We start from the raw sequence: 20,762 nt of genomic DNA, 5'->3' as shown, positions 1-20,762 counted from the left end.
ATAAAAAACACAAACACATGGAAGCTAAAGAATACGTTACTAAATAACCAAGAGTTCACTGAAGAAATCAAAGAGGAAATCAAAAAATACCTAGTGACAAATGACAATGAAAACACGATGATCCAAAACCTATGGGATGCAGCAAAAGCAGTTCTAAGAGGGAAGTTTATAGCAATACAAGCCTACCTCAAGAAACAAGAAAAATCTCAAATAAACAATGTAACCTTACACCTAAAGGAACTAGAGAAAGAAGAACAAAACCCAAAGTCAGTAGAAGGAAAGAAATCATAAAGATCAGAGCAGAAATAAATGAAATAGAAACAAAGAAAACAATAGAAAGATCAATAAAACTAAAAGCTGGTTCTTTGAGAAGATAAAATTGATAAACCATTAGCCAGACTCATCAAGAAAAAGAGGGAGAGGACTCAAATCAATAAAATTAGAAATGAAAAAAGAGACGTTACAAAAGACACCACAGAAATACAAAGCATCCTAAGAGACTACTACAAGCAACTCTATGCCAATAAAATGGACAACCTGGAAGAAATGGACAAATTCTTAGAAGGGTATAACCTTCCAAGACTGAACCAGGAGGAAACAGAAAATATGAACAGACCAATCACAAGTAAGGAAATTGAAACTGTGATTAAAAATGTTCCAACAAACAAAAAGTCCAGGACCAGATGGCTTCACAGGTGAATTCTATCAAACATTTAGAGAAGAGCTAACACCTATCCTTCTCAAACTCTTCCAAAAAATTGCAGAGGAAGGAACACTCCCAAACTCATTCTATGAGGCCACCATCACCCTGATACCAAAACTAGACAAAGATACTACAAAAAAAGAAAATTACAGACCAATATCACTCATGAATATAGATGCAAAAATCCTCAACAAAATACTAGCAAACAGAATCCAGCAACACAAAAGGATCATACACCATGATCAAGTGGGATTTATCCCAGGGATGCAAGGATTCTTCAATATATGCAAATCAATCAATGTGATACACAATATTAACAAATTGAAGAAGAAAAACCATATGATCATCTCAATAGATGCAGAGAAAGCTTTTGACAAAATTCAACACTCATTTATGATAAAAACTCTCCAGAAAGTGGGCAAAGAGGGAAACTGCATCAACATAATAAAGGCCATATACAACAAACCCACAGCAAACATCATTCTCAATGGTGAAAAACTGAAAGCATTTCCTCTAAGATCAGGAACAAGACAAGGATGTCCACTCTCGCCACTATTATTCAACATACTTTTGGAAGTCCTAGCCACAGCAATCAGAGAAGAAAAAGAAATAAAAGGAATACACATTGGAAAAGAAGAAGTAAAACTGTCACTGTTTGCAGATGACATGATACTATACATAGAGAATCCTAAAGATGCCACCAGAAAACTACTAGAGCTAATCAATGAATTTGGTAAAGTTGCAAGATACAAAATTAATGCACAGAAATCTCTTGCATTCCTATACACTAATGATGAAAAATCTGAAAGAGAAATTAAGGAAACACTCCCATTTACCATTGCAACAAAAAGAATAAAATACCTAGGAATAAACCTACCTAGGGAGACAAAAGACCTGTATGCAGAAAACTACAAGACACTGATGAAAGAAATAATGATGATACAAACAGATGGAGAGATATACCATGTTCTTGGATTGGAAGAATCAATATTGTGAAAATGCCTATACTACCCAAAGCAATCTACACATTCAATGCAATCCCTATCAAATTACCAATGGCATTTTTTATAGAACTAGAACAAAAAATCTTAAAATTTGTATGGAGACACAAAAGACCCTGAATAGCCAAAGCAGTCTTGAGGGAAAAAAACAGAGCTGGAGGAATCAGACTGCCTGACTTCAGGCTATACTACAAAGCTACAGTAATCAAGACAATATGGTACTGGCACAAAAACAGAAATATAGATCAATGGAACAGGATAGAAAGCCCAGAGATAAACCCACGCACCTATGGTCAAATAATCTATGACAAAGGAGGCAAGGATATACAATGGAGAAAAGACAGTCTCTTCAATAAGTGGTGCTGAGAAAACTGGACAGCTACATGTAAAAGAATGAAATTAGAACACTCCCTAACACCATACACAAAAATAAACTCAAAATGGATTAGAGACCTAAATGTAAGACTGGACACTCTAAAACTCTTAGAGGAAAACATAGGAAGAACACTCTTTGACATAAATCACAGCAAGATCTTTTTTGATCCACCTCCTACAGTAATGGAAATAAAAGCACAATTAAACAAATGGGACCTAATGGAACTTAAAAGCTTTTGCACAGCACAGGAAACTACAAACAAGATGAAAAGGCAACCCTTAGAATGGGAGAAAATACTTGCAAAGAAATCAATGGACAAAGGATTAATCTCCAAAATATATATACAACTCATGCAGCTCAATATTAAAAAAATGAACAACCAAATCAAAAAATGGGCAGAAGACCTAAATAGACATTTCTCCAAAGAAGACATACAGATGGCCAAGAAGCACAAGAAAAGCTGCTTAGCATCACTAATTATTAGAGAAATGCAAATCAAAGCTACAATGAGGTATCACCTCACACCAGTTAGAATGGGCATCATCAGAAAATCTACAAACAACAAATGCTGGAGAGGGTGTGGAGAAAAGGGAACCCTCTTGCACTGCTGGTAGGAATGTAAGTTGATACAGCCCCTATGGAGAACAGTATGGAGGTTCCTTAAAAAACTAAAAATAGAATTACCATATGACCCAGCAATCCCACTACTGGGTATATACCCAGAGAAAACCATAATTCGAAAAGACACATGCACCCCAATGTTCATTGCAGCACTATTTACAATAGCCAGGTCATGGAAGCAACCTAAGTGTCCATCGACAGACGAATGGATAAAGAAGATGTGGTACATATATACAATGGAATATTACTCAGCCATAAAAAAGAACGAAATTGGGTCATTTGTAGAGACGTGGATGGATCTAGAGACTGTCATACGGAGTGAGGTAAGTCAGAAAGAGAAAAACAAATATCGTATATTAACGCATGTATGTGGAACCTAGAAAAATGGTATAGATGAACCAGTTTGCAGGGCAGAAGTTGAGACACAGATGTAGAGAACAAACGTATGGACACCAAGGGGGGAAAGCAGCGGGGTGGTGGTGGTGGGATGAACTGGGAGGTTGGGATTGACATATATACACTAATATGTATAAAATGGATAACTAATAAGAACCTGCTGTATAAAAAAATAAATTAAATTAAATTAAAAAAAAAAAAAAGACAACCTACCAAATGGGAGAAAATGTTTGTAAATCATTTGTAAGAGGTTTATATCCAAACATACAAAGACAATCTTTTTTTTTTTTTTTTTGGGCGGCACTATGTGGCATGCGGGTACTTAGTTCCCCGACCAGGCATCTAACCCACGCCCCCTGCAATGGAAGCGCGGAGTCTTAACCACTGGACCACCAGGGAAGTCCCCAAAATATATGAAGACAGTCTGATTAGAAAATGGGCAGAGGATCTGAATAGACATTTTTCAAAAGAAGACATACAGATGGCCAACAGGTACATGAAACGGTGCTCAACACCACTAATCATCAGGGAAATGCAAATCAAAGCCACAATGAGATATCATCTTACACCTGTTAGAATGGCTATCATCCGAAAGACAAAAAATTACAAGTGTTGGCGAGGATGTAAAGAAAAGGGAACCCTTGTGCATGGTTAGTGGGAATGTAAATTGCTACAGGCACTATGGAAAACAGTATGGAGATTTCTTGAAAAGTTAAACATAAAACTACCATATGATCCAGCAATTCCACTTCTGGGTATTTACCTGAAGGAAATGAAAACACTAACTTGAAAAGATAGCTGCAAGCCCATGTTCATGGCAGCATTATTTACAATAACCAACACATAGAAGCAACCTAAGCATCCACTCATGGATGAGTAGACAAAGAAAATGTGGTATATATAAATATACAACAGAATATTACTCAGCCATTAAAAAGAAGAAAATCTCAGGACTTCCCTGGCAGTCCAGTGGTTTAAGGCTCTGCGCTACCACTTCAAGGGGGCATGCATGGGTTCGATCCCTGGTCGGGGAACTATGATCGCACATGCAGCATGGCGTGGCCCCAAAAAATAAATAAATAAAAAGAAGAAAATCTTGCCATTTGTGACAATGTGGATAGACCTTGAGGGCATTATACTAAGTGAAATAAGTCAGACAGAAAAAGACAAACACCATATAATTTCAATTATATGTGGAATCTAAAATCAAAAACAAACTGAACTCACTGATACAGAGAACAGATAGTTGGTGGGTGGGCAAAATGGGTGAAGGGGATAAAAAGTTACAAACTTTCAGTTACAAAATAAATAAGTCATGTAAGGTACAGAATGGTGACTATAGTTAATAATGCTGTATTGTATACTTGAAAGTTGCTGAGAAAGTAAATGCAAGGAAAAAAAATTTGTAACTGTGGTGATAGTTGTTAACTAGACTTACTGTGGTGATCATTTCACAATATATACAAATATTATGTTGTACATCTGAAACTAACAATGTTGTATGTCAATGATATCTAAAAACAAAACAAAACAAAACAAAACTTCAGAGAAATCTAAGCCATGCCTAATAGGTCCTTTAAAGCAGCTACAGGTCTTTTCAGCACCCCAAGTGTACACCTGTAGGTCTTATGATTAAGTCTTTAACACATTTTGAGTTAAAAGACAGGGTTGCAGGCCCTCTCTGTTAACAGTTGGGCTTCTATAATTTTGAGGGCTGTTGTCCTACATCAGCCTCATGGAAGAGAGAAGAGTTTCTCTCTAAGATCTGTGGACATGGCCTTTGTGCAATAAAATGGGTTATAAACTGATATACAAGAAATCCACAAGGCTTTTAAAAATATCGACTTGGACTGAAACGGACAGATGCAATATGAAATGAAAGAGGCTTCTGTAGCCCCAAAATTCTTGGAGCAGGTAACAGACTAAGAACTACCGAGCATGATCACAGAAGAGGGAGGATGGCTCAAGGCTGAACAGACTTCCCAATGGATGGAAGCAAGAGACACAGGGAACTCCTAGGAAGTAATAATGGGTCCTAAGAGCAAAAGGAGAATTAAGTGCCAGGGTGGATTTCACAATTGCTATGGACTAATGATTCCTATGTACTTCCCACCCTGCCTCTCCTTTCTGAGTGGGAGTATCTATTTAAAAAAAAAAAAAAGAAAAGAAAAGAAAAGAAAGGAAATGAAAGAGACAAAACAACCAATGCAAAGTGTGAATCTTGATTACATGTTGGTTTACAAAACCAAAACAAAAAGAGTTGGCTATAAGAGATTTTGGGAATAACTAGGATATTTGAAAAATGCAGATGCATAGTCCCTAAACCAGTCATTTCGGGTCAACCTCTGGGGGTGGGGCTTCCTGACAACAGTATCTTTGGAAAGCTTTCCAGGAGATTCTGGCCTGTGATCAGCATTTGGGAACCACTAAGTTAAAACTTTCTCTTCCCCTTTGCTTTATCTTATTTTCCTGCCCTTATGTTTCCTCATTTACATTTTTTGAAGCCAAAATGCCAACGTATTAATTTAAGATACAATCAGTAACTGACAAAGACCAGGACACTTGAGTTATACGATCAGCACATCCTCTCCCTGTGGCCAAACTTTGATGGAATCCTAATCCTAATCAGAAGGATTAGGATATTTAATTTAATAACCACAGGAAATTATTTGCAGCGTTCAGAAACCCTTGAAATCAGTTTTCTGACTTTTAAAAATCTTATTTCAATAAGTGGACTCAAATCTCTTTTTGGAACAAGGTAAAATAAATAACAACAACAACAATAATAACATAACAATAATAATAGCAGCCTCCACAAATTGACTGTGGAGGCACTTTATGTGAGGCACTTTACAGTGATGGCATTTATCATAAAACACCTAACAACCTTACTAGGTACTAACAATAGCTAAAACCTCTGTAGCATTTACTATGTGCCAGGCACCTCTAAAGTGCTTTACCTGTATCAGCTCGTTTAATTTTCACAATCTTACGACGTAGGTACCATTTTCATTCCCGCTCTACAAATAAGGAAACTGCGACCCCTAGAGGTTAGGAATTTGAGCCAGGATTTGAACCCAGGGAGGTTTCAGAGTCTATGCTTTTAACAGTATGCTACTGGCCTCTCTAGAAATATTACCCACACGTTAACTCATTTCATCTCCCAAAACCCAGGAGAAAGATGGTTATAGCATGTCCATCTTACAGATGGGGAAATGGAGGCTCAAGGGGGTGAAGTGGCTGTACCCAGTCACTGTGGCAGGATCAGGACTTGAGCCGGGTTTATGTGACCGCAAAGCCCTGAGCTCCACTATGGGAAGGCCTCCCTGGGTGCTGCCTGGGCCTGGCCACCTCACCTGTTTGTAGATGAGCTCGAAGGCCCCCGTGTCACAGTTGCGGTCCAGCCGCCGGTCGATGACCACACGCAGGGTGTCGGCCTGCACGCCGGCACAGAGCCGGGCGGTGACAGCCGTGGAGGGTGCCATGGTGGGGCTGGCGTTGATCTCGATCAGCCAGGGCTGGAAGTCCTCACCAAACACAAAGTCAGCGCCATAGAGCTCGAAGCTGGCCTTCCGACACTGCACGGTGTCCTGGGAGGTCTGCAGGGCGTGGATCACCGCAGCCTTCATGCCAGGCACGATGACGGTGGACCAGGCGTTCGGGGCCCCCATCTCCTGCAGGTGGGCCTGGAACTTCTGGCTGGACCACATGTTGTCTGAGGGCAGCAGTGGGTGTCGGCGGCACGAATTCTCCAGGTGCTTCTGGATGGAGTTGTTGCACAGGTGCACGGCGCTGGGACAGAGCGCAGAAAGCTGAGGGCTGGCTCCCTGTGCCCCTCCCACCCAAACGCGGGGAGGGCAGGCAAACCCCGAAACCAGCCCCATGCGCTCTGGACCGCTCAGCTTGAGGGGACAAAGGCCTCATCACATTCTTCTAGGGCCACTACCAGTCTTCGCTCAGGACCTCTCTGAGGGCGCTAACTACAGGGGCCACAGTGTTAAGTGCTTTGTGACAGTGTCAGTTAACCCTCCCAGTGCCTGGAAGATAAGAAGGTGGTTAAGAGTATGGGCCCCGTGGTCACCAAGACATGTGTTCAAGTTCTATCTTCATCGCTGACTGGTAAGACCTTACATAAGTCATTTAACCCATGGGCTCCTTTCAACATCTGTGAAATGGGGGTAGTAACAGTACCTACTTCACCGGGTTTTCATGGAGGACTGAGATAACATACATGAAGTGCTTAGCAATCGTCACATACAGAGCACTCAGTAGCCGACAGCTATGAGCTCCATATTACTGCCTCCATTCTTCAGATGTGGCAACGGAAGCTTAAATACTGATAGGTTTTCACCTGACCCAAGTCACAGAGCTTGAAAGCTTCAGAGACGGAATTTGAACCCAGGGCTCAACAGGCTTCCTCTCCCCCGAAATGAACGCTGCAACCTGCCTCTCTCCTCTCGCATTTCTCCTGATCCCCCTTTACCCCGCTCTACATCCTTTCTTCCATAACACATATCACTTTTAACCCATTAGATGATTTTACTGATTATGTTCATGGCTTGTCTGTTTCTCCCTGCTGGAATATGAACTCTTGAGGGCTGGGCTTGTTTTGTTCACTGCTGTGTCCCACGTGCCTAGAACACTGAACGGCACAGGGTACACACAGGTGGCTGGATGGATAGAGGCCTGCCTGCCTGCAGAGTGTGTTTGGAGCCCCACATCGCCCTGGAATCGCTGCTCCTTGCCAGCTCCCCAGCTAGACTGGGAGTTCATGGGAGTGAGGGTTCTGGGGGAGGCTCACTTGTCCAGGTTCTTCAAGGAGAAGGGCTGTGTAGAGAAGCGGATGTAGCTGTCGCGGTAGAACCACACAGTAAGTGGGTTCCAGTCGGTCACCAGGAACCACTGTCTCAGATCAAACTTGGTGCCAAAGATGAGCAGGGGCTGCTCAATATACTTCTGCACCACCCACTTGCCGTCCTTCATCACCATGGGATTGCCGTCCACCAGCTTCAGCATCTCCTCCAGGTGGTCCATGCACATGATGCCTTCGGGGGAAACAGGGTGGTCAGGGATCAGGCCAGGCTTGGGCTGGGAGATGGGCCAGGGGACCATGGAGAGCTCATCATAAGCTCTCACCCCCAAAGGACTTGATAGGCCCAAGTGGGTAAGCCTGCCCTTCTCCCTGTTCCCTTTGGGAAAGCTGAGAATCTGCTAAGGATTTAAAGTTTTAAAAAAAATTAACCAGTTTTATTTGATGAAAAGGAATATATGCACGGATAACAATTCAAACAGTATTGGGCTTTTTTAAAAACCACGTGCATAAATGACTTTGATTAGTTTTTCACAATAACTAATGGAATATAAAACAACAGAACTGAAAAGTAGGCAGTACAAAAGGGTATACAATTTAAAAAAATACATCTCCTTCCCCAGAGGCAGCCAAGTGCTACTTCCAGGTCCTCTGGATAGGCTCCCAGGTTATGGAAGAGTTGAGTGTGCCTCAGTTTCATAGGATTCTATGCACTTAAACATGCTAAGGAATTGGAACACTGCTTGGCACTTGGTGAGCATTCAGTAAATGTTAACTCACATCATTATTACTAGTTACCTGTGGAAAACATCCCTAGGTATAGATTTGCTGGCTCAAAGGGTATGTGCATTTTTTCACTTTATAGAACAAAGATGTTCTACCAATTTGTACTCCCAGTAAGAGTGTATGAGATTGTGTGTTTCCCCACATTCTATCAACACGGTTGATGATTTATTTTTGCCATTCTCTTAGGTAGAATGATATTTTAATTTTATCTGTTTTATAATGAGTGAAGTTAAGTATCTTATGCTAATAAGGCGTTATTTTAATGCTGATATATACAGTTGACCCTTGAACAACACAGGGATTAGGAGCGCCAACCCTCCGAGCAGTCAAAAATTCTCGTATAACTTTACAGTAGGCCCTCTGTATCCGTGGTTCCACAGCCATGGATTCAACCAACAACAGATCATGTAGTACTGAAGTATGTATATAGTGAAAGAAATCCGCATATATGTGGACCCACGCAGTTCAAACCCACGTTGTTCAAGGGTCTACAGTAAGAATCACAAGGCAAACAAACACACAAATCAATCTCATTTCTTCATTGTTTGGCCCCTCAAACAGTCTGATTGCCCGCCAATGGCACAGAATAACTTGTGCTGGGTTCCCAAGCCAGATCCTTTCTCAAATAGCCAGAATGATCACTAAGATCCCCAATAACATGAAGCCTTGTATAGCCAAAGATTGAGGCTGTTCGTGACCTCTGACCCAGCAATTTCACTTTTAGGAATTTATCCTAAGGAAATACATGGAAAGGCTACTAAGATATCTGCACAGGATATTCATCACAGTGTTGCTTGTAATAGCAGTTCATCAATCAATAATCAAATAAACAGGAAAAAAAAATGGTGGCCATCTAAATATCCATCAGAAAAGGATTAGGTAAGACCATGAGAGTACATCTAAACAAGATTAGACTATGCAGCTGTAAAACAGAATGAGGTAAGAAAGCACATACTGTACTTTTATATAAAATTCAAAAACAGGCAACACTAATCTATGGTATTGTAAGTCAGAATAGGGGTTCCCATTGCGGGGAGGTAGAGACCTGGAGATGGCATGGGAGGGGGCCCTCTCGGGTGCAGATAGTGTTGTATTTCATGATCTGGGTGCTGTTTCCACGAGTGTGTTCACTATGTGACAATTCACTGAGTTGTATATTCACAATGCATACCCTTTTCAATGAAGTATATTGTATACATATCTCAATTAAGTTTTTCTAAAAATGGAGAGAAAATGTTGAAATACTTTGGGATTCACTGTATTATTCTCTCTGCTTTTGTGTATGTTTGAAAAGTGTCTATAATAATAAGCTAAAAACAAGCAGGGAAGAAAAGCAGATCTAGATGTACTGCAATGGAGTGATCTGCAAGATCTACTGTTAAGAAAAAAGAAAGGTGCAAAAAATAAATGAGTAATACTCACTGATATGGAAAGATATAATAAATGAAAAAAGGAAGCTACCAAATAGTATGCTCTTATTTAAAATAAAATAAAACATGCACACACTCTCCACATGCATAGAAGAAAGTATAGAAAGAAACACATCACAAGGTGAATTGTAGTTACCTCAGTGAAATCAAGGGTGCCTTTGCTTCCTTCTACTTTTCTGTACTGTCTGATCTTTTTTTAAAAAATAACAAATACGTATGTTCATACTTGGAAAAAACCAACAAAACTATTTCCAAGGTAGAAAAAGAAAAGACTATGATGCTGGTTTTGAAAAGGCATCCCAACAGGAGTGTCCCATAGCGTGTGGAGCTGCGACAGCTTCACTTGGACATGAACAAATTCACCCAAGGGCAGGCAGTACATGGAGCGATCTGCTGCCAGAAGTCTGTTTTTTACATCTCGGAAGTCCTTAACCATCTTTTAAAGGCTGGGCTAATGCACCATCCCAGCTTGCTGGCTGCCCTGTTCAAATTCCATTCATGCTGAGCAGTCAGAATAATAGCTGAGAATAATAGCTGTTATTACATAGCAGGTACTCTGTAAAAGCACAGGATCTAAGCACTTTCCATATACGATTCTCATGTAATCCTCTCAGGTAGGCATTATTGGCTTCATCTTAACAATGATGAAAATGAGGCAAGGAAGAGGTTAACTAACCTGCCCCAGGTCTTATGGATATTAGGAGGCAGAGCTGGGGTTTGAATCCAGGAAGTCTCGCTCCCAGCATCCATACCTTTAACCCCTGTACTATACCCTCACAAGGATGCACTGGTCAAATATGAGAGCCCTTCGATGACAAGCAACTGCATGTGAGTATCACCAGACCTGCCTAAAGCATTAACCTAAACCCACAGGGCAGGAGAGGAGGTGCTGGCATCATCATCACAGCAGCCAGCATTGACGGGGTGGCTACTGTGCCAGGCACCATGCTGAGTGGTAGATGTACTACCTCGTTTAATCCTCAACAGATGAGGGAACTGAGGTTCAGAGAAGTGATATAACTTGCTCAAGGTCACACAGCATATAAGTAGCAGAGCTGGGTGGGATTCGAACCTAGGTAGTTTGGCTCCAACAGAACCTGTACTATTTAACTTCCCTGGCCTCTAGCTGGGGAGGGTGTAGGGTGCTGGTACAGGAAGCAGGGGCTGACCCACACCTCGTCCACGGGACTTGGCTCCCGGCTTCACGATCCAGATGTTGCGATCTCCTTCCATGTCCATCTGGGGCACCACTGCCCGCAGCTGCTGCAGGATGTCCTCACAGCGCTGGACCTGAGTGTCGAGGTACCTGAGTTCTGCCCCCTCGCTGTGGGGAGATGATGGGACTTGGGCAGGGCTGGGCCTGGGGGCATCCTGGTGAACAAGGCAAGGGGAGACAAAAGCCCCCTGGCCATGGTCCAACCAGCTTTGGTCATGCCCTTCCCCTAGAGATCCAGATAGGTCTCTCCCAAACCTCCAGCCCCAAGCTCAGGGTGTCCCCCAAATCCACCCTGCCCAGGGCATCACCCAGACTGCTGGAATGGGAGAGGATGGGGACATTCTACCTGCTGCACCCCCCTCACTCCAACACTCCACCTTCTGCCACCTCCCTTTCTATTACATTAAAACTGCCTTTGATAGAATTTAATCATACCAGCATCAAATGATGAGGCACCACTATGTGCCAGGCACTGTGCCAAGGGCTTTACCTATATTATCACTAATCCATCTCCAGGGAAATGTTACTGGTCCCATTTTAGAGAAGTATAAACTGAAGGTTGGAGAGTTAAGGGATTTGCCCAAGGCCACACACTGAGTTAAGTGGCAGGATGCAAACTCCACTCTTCCTGATTCTTCCATCCACAGGTGCTTTTGGGGGTTCATTCCCCTCCTAATCAGAACCTAACACTGGTTGATAGGTGGGCCCCTTCCTAGTCTAATTCTTTTCTAGCACATCTGTATCACACATCTCCTTGATTTATTTCTCTTCCCATCACTTGCCACCTGACACCCAGACTGATTTGGTTATTGCCTGCCTCCGCTCACTGGAACGTAAGCTTTATGAGAGCAGGAACATTTTTTGTAGTTGTTATTCTCTGTTGTAGTCCCAACCCCAAGCAGTACCCGGCACTTATTAGGCGCTCCCTGAAAGTCTGTTAACTGAATGACTGGTTGGATAAGTAAGTCCTCTGGCAGGAGCTGGCCTCAGCAACTGGGCTGTACTGACAAGGGTTCATGGACAAAGAGGGACCTGTTCCCTACAGGACACAAAATGTCCTCAGCTAAACCAAGTCACAAAATACCCCAGATGGTAGCCTCATCCAAACTCTCCCATTTGTTTTCTTCTGAATGAATACAAAGGAAGCCTCCACTAGACGGTAACATCTCTTTAACATCTTAGCCTCTTGAATGTCTCCAGCCACGGAGGACTTATCTCTCTGTTGCTAAGGCAGGAACAGCAGCAGCAGCTGGGCAGTGCCAGGAACGGGGACAGTCAGATGGAGGGAGCTTGGCAAGGCCTCTTATTCACACATAAGTCCTGGCTCTTCTATTTCCACAAGGTTTGCTGGAAACTTTTCTGTGGTCATGGCATAAAGAATCTGCTGAGCAAATCTGTGATTTGGCCCAGGAAAGTGTCACATGGTGGTGGCAGGGGCACGTGCAACTTGAAAAAGTATATTCAACATGACAATATGATTTTATATTTAACAACAACAAAAAAAAGTGTTTCTGTGGAAAGTGAACCTTGATAAAAGCCTGGTTGGTGGGGGGAGCAGGGGGAAAAAAAAAAAGCCTGGCTGGTGCGTCATGGATTTGTTTTTTTAAAAAGTTGAGATACTGAATAGATTAATAAAAGCTAATGATCTGTACTGAACAATTCAAGGCAATGTTATATGATGTAATATTTTATGTAATCCTGACTTTTGAGAGGTTCCTCCAGCCCCCAACTTACCCCACATCGAGAAATGCAGAGGACTGACATTCTTTCCACCTACTGTTCTAACTCAGTCCTGATAATTCTTAATTTAAGAAGGGTGGCTTCATGTTTTCTGGCAGGTGAGGGGAAAGTATGGGGTCACCTAGTTTTTGTTTCCTGATGTTTAAAAAAAGATACAAATGAATTATTCATCAATGATGTGGGTTTGCTTGGTAAGTCATTCGTCCAAAGTTCATTTATTAGTTCTTCAGCCTCCCCATCAATCATTAAATCTGTCTGTTCCTTTCTATTCTAACATCATGCCAGCTGAGGCCCTTGGCACTCCCTCCAGCTTACTGCTGTGTGCCCCTGAGGGCAGGGACTTCGTTTCATTTCTGGAGCCTGGCACAACTCCTGGCACATAGGAGGGGCTTGGTAAATGCTGAGTGTGCGCCTGCCTTTAGCGTCCTCCTCCGTCCAGTCTCTCCCACACACTCTGTTGAACGGAGTCTCCCTATAACAGTTCCAGGTCCATCTCAATACTCCTTTGCTCTGCTCAAGAACCTTTCCCCGGAGTGTGTTCTGCAAACGCAACCGCTCAGGATGCTTGGGGCGGGGGGCTGGGGTCACGTTAAGTACAGGATATACTGCACACTCTATCTCTCTTGGAGGTTTATACCACCAGTAGGTTCTGAAAAGTCCTGCATCAAGGAAACCTATTTTAGCTAACTTTGTTTAACCCAATGTTTTCCAAATGTGTAGTACTAGCATCCTGTGTAATACACTTTGGGAAACGTTGGCCTGCAGCATAAAATCTAAATGACTTAAAAGAGTCTTACTTTGTGAGTGAATTCTATGAGTCAGTGCTGAGAACATCATACAAATTATCCTGTCTAATCCTACCTTTCAGGCAGACATTATTTTTAAACCAATTTTACATTAGAGAAAAGCAAAGCTCAGAAAGATTAGTGATGTTCCCAAGGTCACAGAGCTTGGAAGCGGCAAAGGCAGACTCAGGTCTATCTGACAGCACAGCCATGATCTTAGTCACGATGCTATGTCAAGATCTGGGAAGAGTGGTTTGGATCCTATTATGAAGGCAGTGGGAGCTCTTGAGGGTTCTGAAGAAGGAGAACAGGAGGGTGAACGAAACGGGGAGGCTTGGAGAGAGATGGGGGCAGCACTCGACAGAGACGGTCTGTCCCTGAGCATCAGCTCAGAACATGGAAGCTGCCCGAGAGCAAGGGGCACCTGCCATGCCCCGTGGCCAGGGCTGCAGAGGTACTCACTGGACCACTTGATAGTAGCGCTGGAGGAAGAGGGACCAGCCCTCAGGGCTCAGGTAGAGCGGAGCCTCCATGTCCTTGTCAATGTCCACGTGGGCCAGGTTGTTAAGGTGCTCCTCGCAGGCGCACAGAGCCTCCTCCACAAACTCTGGCGACACCGTCACTGCCTTTTTCTCCTGTTTCTTGGGCTGCTTGTCTCCTGTAGAGACAGGAGGGGGCTGTCACTATCCCATATGCCATGGCCCCCATTGCCCCAAGGCCTGTCACTTACCTGCGACTTCACCCTAAATACACCTGAGGCCCAGCACACACCTGCATCCCCTACTGCCCTGGGACCTATCACTCACCTGGGGCTTTTGTTCTAAATCCACCTGCGGCCCCAGTGCTCACCCTTGGCCCCCAATATCCCAGGACCTATCACTCATTTGAGGCTCCACCCTAAATGTCCCCGAAGCATCTCAGCACCTATAACCCCAGCACACACCTGCAACCTCTCTGTGCTTGGGAGTTCTGACACACCTGAGGCCCTTGTGCCCCTGCTCCTGACACATGACAGTCTTCTTTGCACCTGACACACCCAAGAGACAGCAATTGGGCAGTCGGCCTCTGGAAGAGCCAGGGATTTTCCTCCTCCCAGTAGAGCTGCCCCTCACTTCTTCGAATCCCTGGCTGATGAGACCCTGGGTTACAGGATGGAGGCTGTGAGGTAGAAGCTAAGTCCAGAGAGGGAAAAGGCAAGCAATGGGTTGAGCCAGCAGGCAGTGAGGGACTCTCTGTGTCCCTTCACAAGGCACAAGAAGTTCTCAGACCACGTGAAACTACACGGTTTCACAGCTTCCTCTCCTAGTCTGTCCTCTCTAGAGTGCTTGGCCACATGCCAGGCCCATGGGAGGGCTGAATGAGGCAGTGGGTCAATTAACAAAAGTATAGGAAGACACTTGGGTAGGTGGTTGGGACAGAAAAATGATGAGTGGATGGGCCGGAGGACAGATAGGTGGTGGATGGCTGGGTGGAAAAGAGGTAAATGGATGGGGAGACAAGGACAGGTAGGTAGATAGGTAGGAAGGTGGAGTGGCTAGATGGTTAGGGAGTGAGGAGCTGAGAGAAGTAGGTGAATGAACAGAACGACAGTGGGGGGGAAGATGAATGGATGCATGAATGGCTAGGTGCATGTGAGTTGGGTGGGTGAGTAGGTAGGCAGATGGATGGACAAATGGTGGACAGATGGGTGGGTAAATGTACGGGTGGGTTGGTAGGAAGGGGTGGTGGATGGGCAGATGGATGAGAAAAATACAAAGACAGATGCGCAGATGAACAGGTGGATGGATGTGTGGCTGGCTGGGAGGATAAACAACTGGGGGGGTGGAGGTAACCACAGTACTTACCTGGAGCCCCTTCCTCTTCTGCTTGGATAGAGTATGACTTCCATTCTGACTTTACCACCAGCTTGAGAACGTTGCGGGCAGCTGTCAGCCAGAAGTCCTCTGCTCCCGGGGCAGGGGATACCCTGCTCAGCCTCTAGGCTCCAGGCCTGTTCTGGTTCCGGAACCTGATCATGACCTGCCCCATTTTGGATCCGGAACCTGACTACTGTTTCTGACTCTAGAACCCGGATTAGAACCTGGCTTCTGTTTCAACTGTAGAAACAGACCCAGAACCTCACCTGACTTGGCTCATATTTTACCTTCAGAATCATGCCTGGATCTGCTGTCTGATTTCTCTCTTCTGTTCCTGATCCACTTTTTTTTTTTTGGTGATTTTTTTTAATTTTATTTTTTAATTGATGTATAGTTGATTTACAATGTCCTGATCCACTTTTGATACTTATCTAGCCTGAGAACCAGACCTTGGCCCAAAATCTATATCAGATTTGGAGACTAATTTAAACCTAGCATCTAATCTGGATCCAAATTCTGACCTGAATTTAGAGCATGTGCTGGAGTTGGAACCTATTCTGCCTGAGAATCCCAAAGTCTAGAGCCTTTTCTAGATTTGGAACCCAGTCTAGCCAGTGGAACCTGACACAAGGTTGGAACTTATTCTGGATTCCAAACTCAACCAAACGACCAACTTTTAGAACCTGCTCTAGAAAATAAGATAAGCTACATCAGCTCTTCTGGAGGTCTGGGTTGACCAAGGTAGGAGGCTCATTAAGGGAAGCACATTAGGGAAAGATAAGGATTGGGGATGGAGAAGGAAATCTGCTGGGGTAGATGAGGGCATGAGGAGAGAGGCCCTTTGCTCTCCAAAACCAGCCAGGGCTTTAGCTCTCATCCTTCGGCTTGAGGGTCCAGGCATGGGGCTGGCATCTCCTTACCTATGAAGGCCTTTTTGTCATCCTCAGCCCCCAGGCGGTAGCAGCGCGGGAAGAAGGAGTCGGCATCGGCCTCGTCAAACCACGGCAAATTCCGGAGATTGAGACATAGACCCACCTATGGAGTTAGCCGCTGAGGGGGCAGGGTGGGACTGGCCCAGAGGGCCTCCAAGGGCCCCCACACTTGGCACACACCCAGACAGCTCAAGAGGACCCTGCTTGGACGTGCTCAGAGCCTCTGCCCCACTTGCTAGGCTTGATCCGCTCATGTCCACCTCCCCGTGTTGCCCATGTGGTTCCTCCGCCGAGTATAGCCCCACATCCTCCTATCCACTCTTTCACACCCTTAAATACCTGCCTTCTCTAGGAATCCTCCTGGTCCACACTAATAAATATACTAGCAGGTCTCAGTTATAAAGCCTATCATTCTTGCCGTAATCCTAGAAGATAGGTCTTACTGGTATTCTCATTTAAAGATGAGGAACCTGGGCTTCGCTGGTGGCGCAGTGGTTAAGAATCCGCCTACCAATGCAGGGGACACGGGTTCAATCCCTGGTCCGGGAAGATCCCACATGCCGTGGAGCAACTAAGCCCGTGCGCCACGACTACTGAGCCTGCGTTCTAGAGCCCGCGAGCCACATCTACTGAAGCCCGCGTGCCACAACTACTGAAGCCCGCACGCCTAGAGCCTGTGCTCCGCAATGAGAGAAGCCACCACAATGAGAAGCCCGCACACCGCAACAAAGAGTAGGCCCCGCTCGCCGCAACTAGAGAAAGCCCGCGTGCAGCAACAAAGACCCAACACAGCCAAAAATAAATAAATTAAAAAAAAAAAAGATGAGGGACCTGAGGCTCAGAGAGGTGAAGTCACTTGTTAATAAACCCAGCTAAGATATAATGGATCCATCAGCCAGATATGCTCTGCTTGGAGAGAAGGGTCCTCCTCCTCACGATCACTGGACATGGTGTTTGTTCTGTCTCCAGATCCCGTTTGGATCCTGGAGTCTATTTTAGGCACCATGTCTACATGTGCCAGACATGCTGCAGGGGTTGGATTTGAACCCAGGCGTGTCCGAATCCCACTGAGTCATATACCTCCCCATCTCCTGAGAACTCTTACTGACGAGGAGAACAGGGAGTAGGGGTTGCCGGCCCAAGGACGGGGGTGGGGTTAGAAGCTGCCATGCCCGCGCCCTGGAGAGCCCACCTTTGTGGTAAAGGAGCCCGCCCGGGCATAGTGGTTTATCATTTGATCCTTGGAGAGGAAGCGACAGTCCAGCACGTCCCGCCGAGTGGTCCAGATGAAGTAGGGGATCTCGTTCCGAACCATGCGCGACTGTGGGGAGGGGAGGGGAGGGGACAGGGGAGGCTAATGTGGGCAGCACAAGGCCCGAGGAGGCTTCTCCCCGCCCTGCTGAGCAAGGTGGGTGAATGGAAGGAGAGGATGCTACCAAGGGGGCCTCTAGCCCACACGCCATCTTTGTGTACGTTAAGGAAAGACATCTCTTCCTCCGGGGCACACACTGGGTGAGCAGAGAGCAGGTGGGCTCACAGCTCCTTTGGCCAGGTGCCCCTAGGCAGTGACTAAGCCCCACAACTGAACGCCACACCTTGTTCTGGCTCTTGGCCATTAGTGACTTGCTCAATGGCATGACTGTGACTCCAAGCTGATGGGCACACAGCATGTGACAAAGGCTCTCTCGTGGGCTCCACCTCTCTCCGTCCTTCCTGCAACTCTGGGAGGTAGGATTATTGATAACCTCTAACACCATGTGCCAGGCCCTGTTCTAAGCTTGCCATGTCAACTCATTTAATCCTCACCACGACCCTATGAGGTAGGTGCTACCATTATCCCCATTTCACAGATGAGGGAACTGAGGCACAGGGACTTGTCCATGGGCTCACAAGGTTGGGCCATATGGAAGTGGCAGTCCTCAACCTCGCCTGACAGACCAAAACGGCAGTTTGGTCTAGTTCAGCTCAGTAAGTGGTGGTGCAAAGATTGAAAGCCAGGTGTCCCCATCTCAGCACACACACCCTCCACAACATCATATCAGCCTCTTTCAAAACGTTTTAAGCCCTTCCTGCTAGCCTTCCCTTGCTGGGGAAGGGGGAAGATGAACTATGGGGTTTTTATTTGGAAGGGGGAATTACCAGGCGTGGAGGTTGTGCCGGCTTCTGATAACAACCTAGCAAACAGTTCTGAACCCAGGCCAGCCTTGTCTGTGTCCCTTACCACTCCGCTGGCCTGCCTAGGCTTTAGAGAACCAATCAGTTTTTACCACAGATAGGGAAACTGAGGCCCAGAGAAGGAAAGGACTTGTCTGGGGTCACCCAGCTGGACTCTAGTACTCTCCCTCAAACGAAGCAGACCCCTGTCCAGCCCCCTGGGCCCTCACCATCAGAGCATGTGTCCCATGCAGGTCATCAAATTCCAGTAAATCATCGAAGTCGAACAGCTGTGGTGGCCGGAATGCCTCATCCTCATCTTCGTCCTCTGTGGATGCAGAGCCCAGGCCTGGTAAGGCCCCTGTCCCCACCCCACAGGCCCATATCACAGCCTCAACCCTGGGACAGCGGGAACCAAAGGGATGGGACTCAGGAAGTCTGGGGAAAGGGAGGGATTGCTCACCATCCTCAGTGGTGTCACTGTCACCCATGACTGAGCTATCCAGATCCTTGTGTGGTGGTGGCAGCGTGGTACCCAAGTGATGGACCATCTTCTTCTCCACCCAGCCCCTCCGGCGCAAAAGGCACCGGATCACAGGGTAGCGGCCTTGGATCATGAAAATCTTCTTCTGCTGCAAGGTGACAGAAGAAAGCTTGTTCAGTTAAGTATAGCCTAAGTGCCAGCCACAGGGGATATAATGGTGAACCAGACAGCTATGGTCTCTGCCTTCAGGAAATTTTTATATTCCAGTAGAAGAGACAGGCTATAAATAAATAGAAAAATAATCTGCATAGTAATCATCATAAGAGTAACTATATTTATTTGCTAATATTTATTGAGCACCTACTATGTGTTAAACACTTACATACATTACTAACAATGATATGTATTTTTAGTAGATACTATTATCACCACTTAACTGGTTATGAAACAGAGACATAGAGAGATTGAGTAGCTTGGCCACACAGTGGTTAAGTGAAAGAGCAGGAATTTACATCCAGGCTGGCTAGCTCGAGAAACTGGATCTTAATGGGGACGCAGAGAAACACAGTCAGGGGAGGCTGAGAAGGAGCCAGGAATGTGCAGAGCCGGGCAAGTTGCAGTTCAGGCAGAGGGAAAAGCATGTGCAAAGGTCTTGAGGCTGGAGAGGTTGGGAGAAACTGGAAGAAAGCCAGGGTGAATGGAGTGTGGAAAATGAGGGGGAGACCTCCTGAGAGGTAGGAATAGACTGTGGAAGGTCCTGCAGTCCTTGGAACGAACTTGAATTTTATATTAAGAGTAGCGTGAAGCAATAAAGCGAAGGGAGGGAGTGACATAGTTGGAGGCTGTAAGTGTGGCTTGCTGGCATGCTGTCGTACGGAAAACAGATGGAGGAGACAAGGATGGAAGCAGGGAGATGAGTCAGAAGGCTGTTGTGCTTTCTGCAGGTTCTTACAGTGGAGATGGGAACAAGGCAATGGAGTTGAGATTCGTTTTGGAAATAGAGACTAGTTTTGCTGATGGGATTAGATGTGTGGGTGAGGGAACAGAAAGATCAGATTTCTGGCTTGAACAACTGGGAGATGGAGAAGACCAGAGAGTAGGGAGGAGAACAGGTTTGGGCAGGAAAATCAAGAGTATGGTTTGGGGCATGGGTCTGAAATGCTTTGATGTTCCCTGGGCGGAGATGTCAAGTGGGGAGTTGGATCTCTGGAGCGTGCAGTTAGAGGACTGGCTGGGCTGGAAAGGGCATGGAGTGGGCACAGCACACTGACTGGACTCACGGCCAAGGAGACAGGTGTGGAGAGGGACCCAGGGAACCAGGAGTGTCCCAAGAAGTCTTCAAAGGCAACTGAAAAGTAGCTGCCAGGGAGGGAGAAAGGAGAACTAGGAGCGTGCAGACAGCCAAAAGGGAAGGTATGTGTGGGGGGGGTCGGTGCCTAAGGTGCCAAACCAAGGTCAGGACAGAAAAGGGA

The 20,762-nt window shown here is 45.4% G+C and overlaps 1 protein-coding gene across 8 annotated transcripts in view; it reads right to left on the bottom strand.

Moving 5' to 3' along the window:
- The window catches only part of TTLL3 (tubulin tyrosine ligase like 3), a 36,796-nt gene that overhangs the window by 15,019 nt on the left and 1,015 nt on the right, over positions 1 to 20,762 (bottom strand). For 6 of the 8 annotated variants that reach the window (XM_036868723.1, XM_036868727.1, XM_036868729.1 and 3 more), the window contains 10 exons: positions 19,270 to 19,438; positions 19,037 to 19,134; positions 17,845 to 17,973; positions 16,641 to 16,755; positions 15,709 to 15,807; positions 14,808 to 14,891; positions 14,327 to 14,522; positions 11,299 to 11,447; positions 7,899 to 8,142; positions 6,454 to 6,889 (listed from right to left, as the gene is read on the bottom strand). In XM_036868723.1, coding sequence (XP_036724618.1) covers positions 6,454 to 6,889; positions 7,899 to 8,142; positions 11,299 to 11,447; positions 14,327 to 14,522; positions 14,808 to 14,891; positions 15,709 to 15,807; positions 16,641 to 16,755; positions 17,845 to 17,973; positions 19,037 to 19,134; positions 19,270 to 19,438 — 1,719 coding nt within the window. The remainder of the gene's footprint in view (positions 1 to 6,453; positions 6,890 to 7,898; positions 8,143 to 11,298; positions 11,448 to 14,326; positions 14,523 to 14,807; positions 14,892 to 15,708; positions 15,808 to 16,640; positions 16,756 to 17,844; positions 17,974 to 19,036; positions 19,135 to 19,269; positions 19,439 to 20,762) is intronic. The other 2 variants (XM_036868724.1, XM_036868725.1) reach the window with 2 other exon arrangements.

This window comes from Balaenoptera musculus, chromosome 11 (assembly GCF_009873245.2).
Source record: "Balaenoptera musculus isolate JJ_BM4_2016_0621 chromosome 11, mBalMus1.pri.v3, whole genome shotgun sequence".
Lineage (NCBI taxonomy): Eukaryota > Metazoa > Chordata > Mammalia > Artiodactyla > Balaenopteridae > Balaenoptera > Balaenoptera musculus.
Note: the sequence above shows the minus strand (reverse complement) of the source record. Positions and strands in the feature narration are given on the sequence as shown.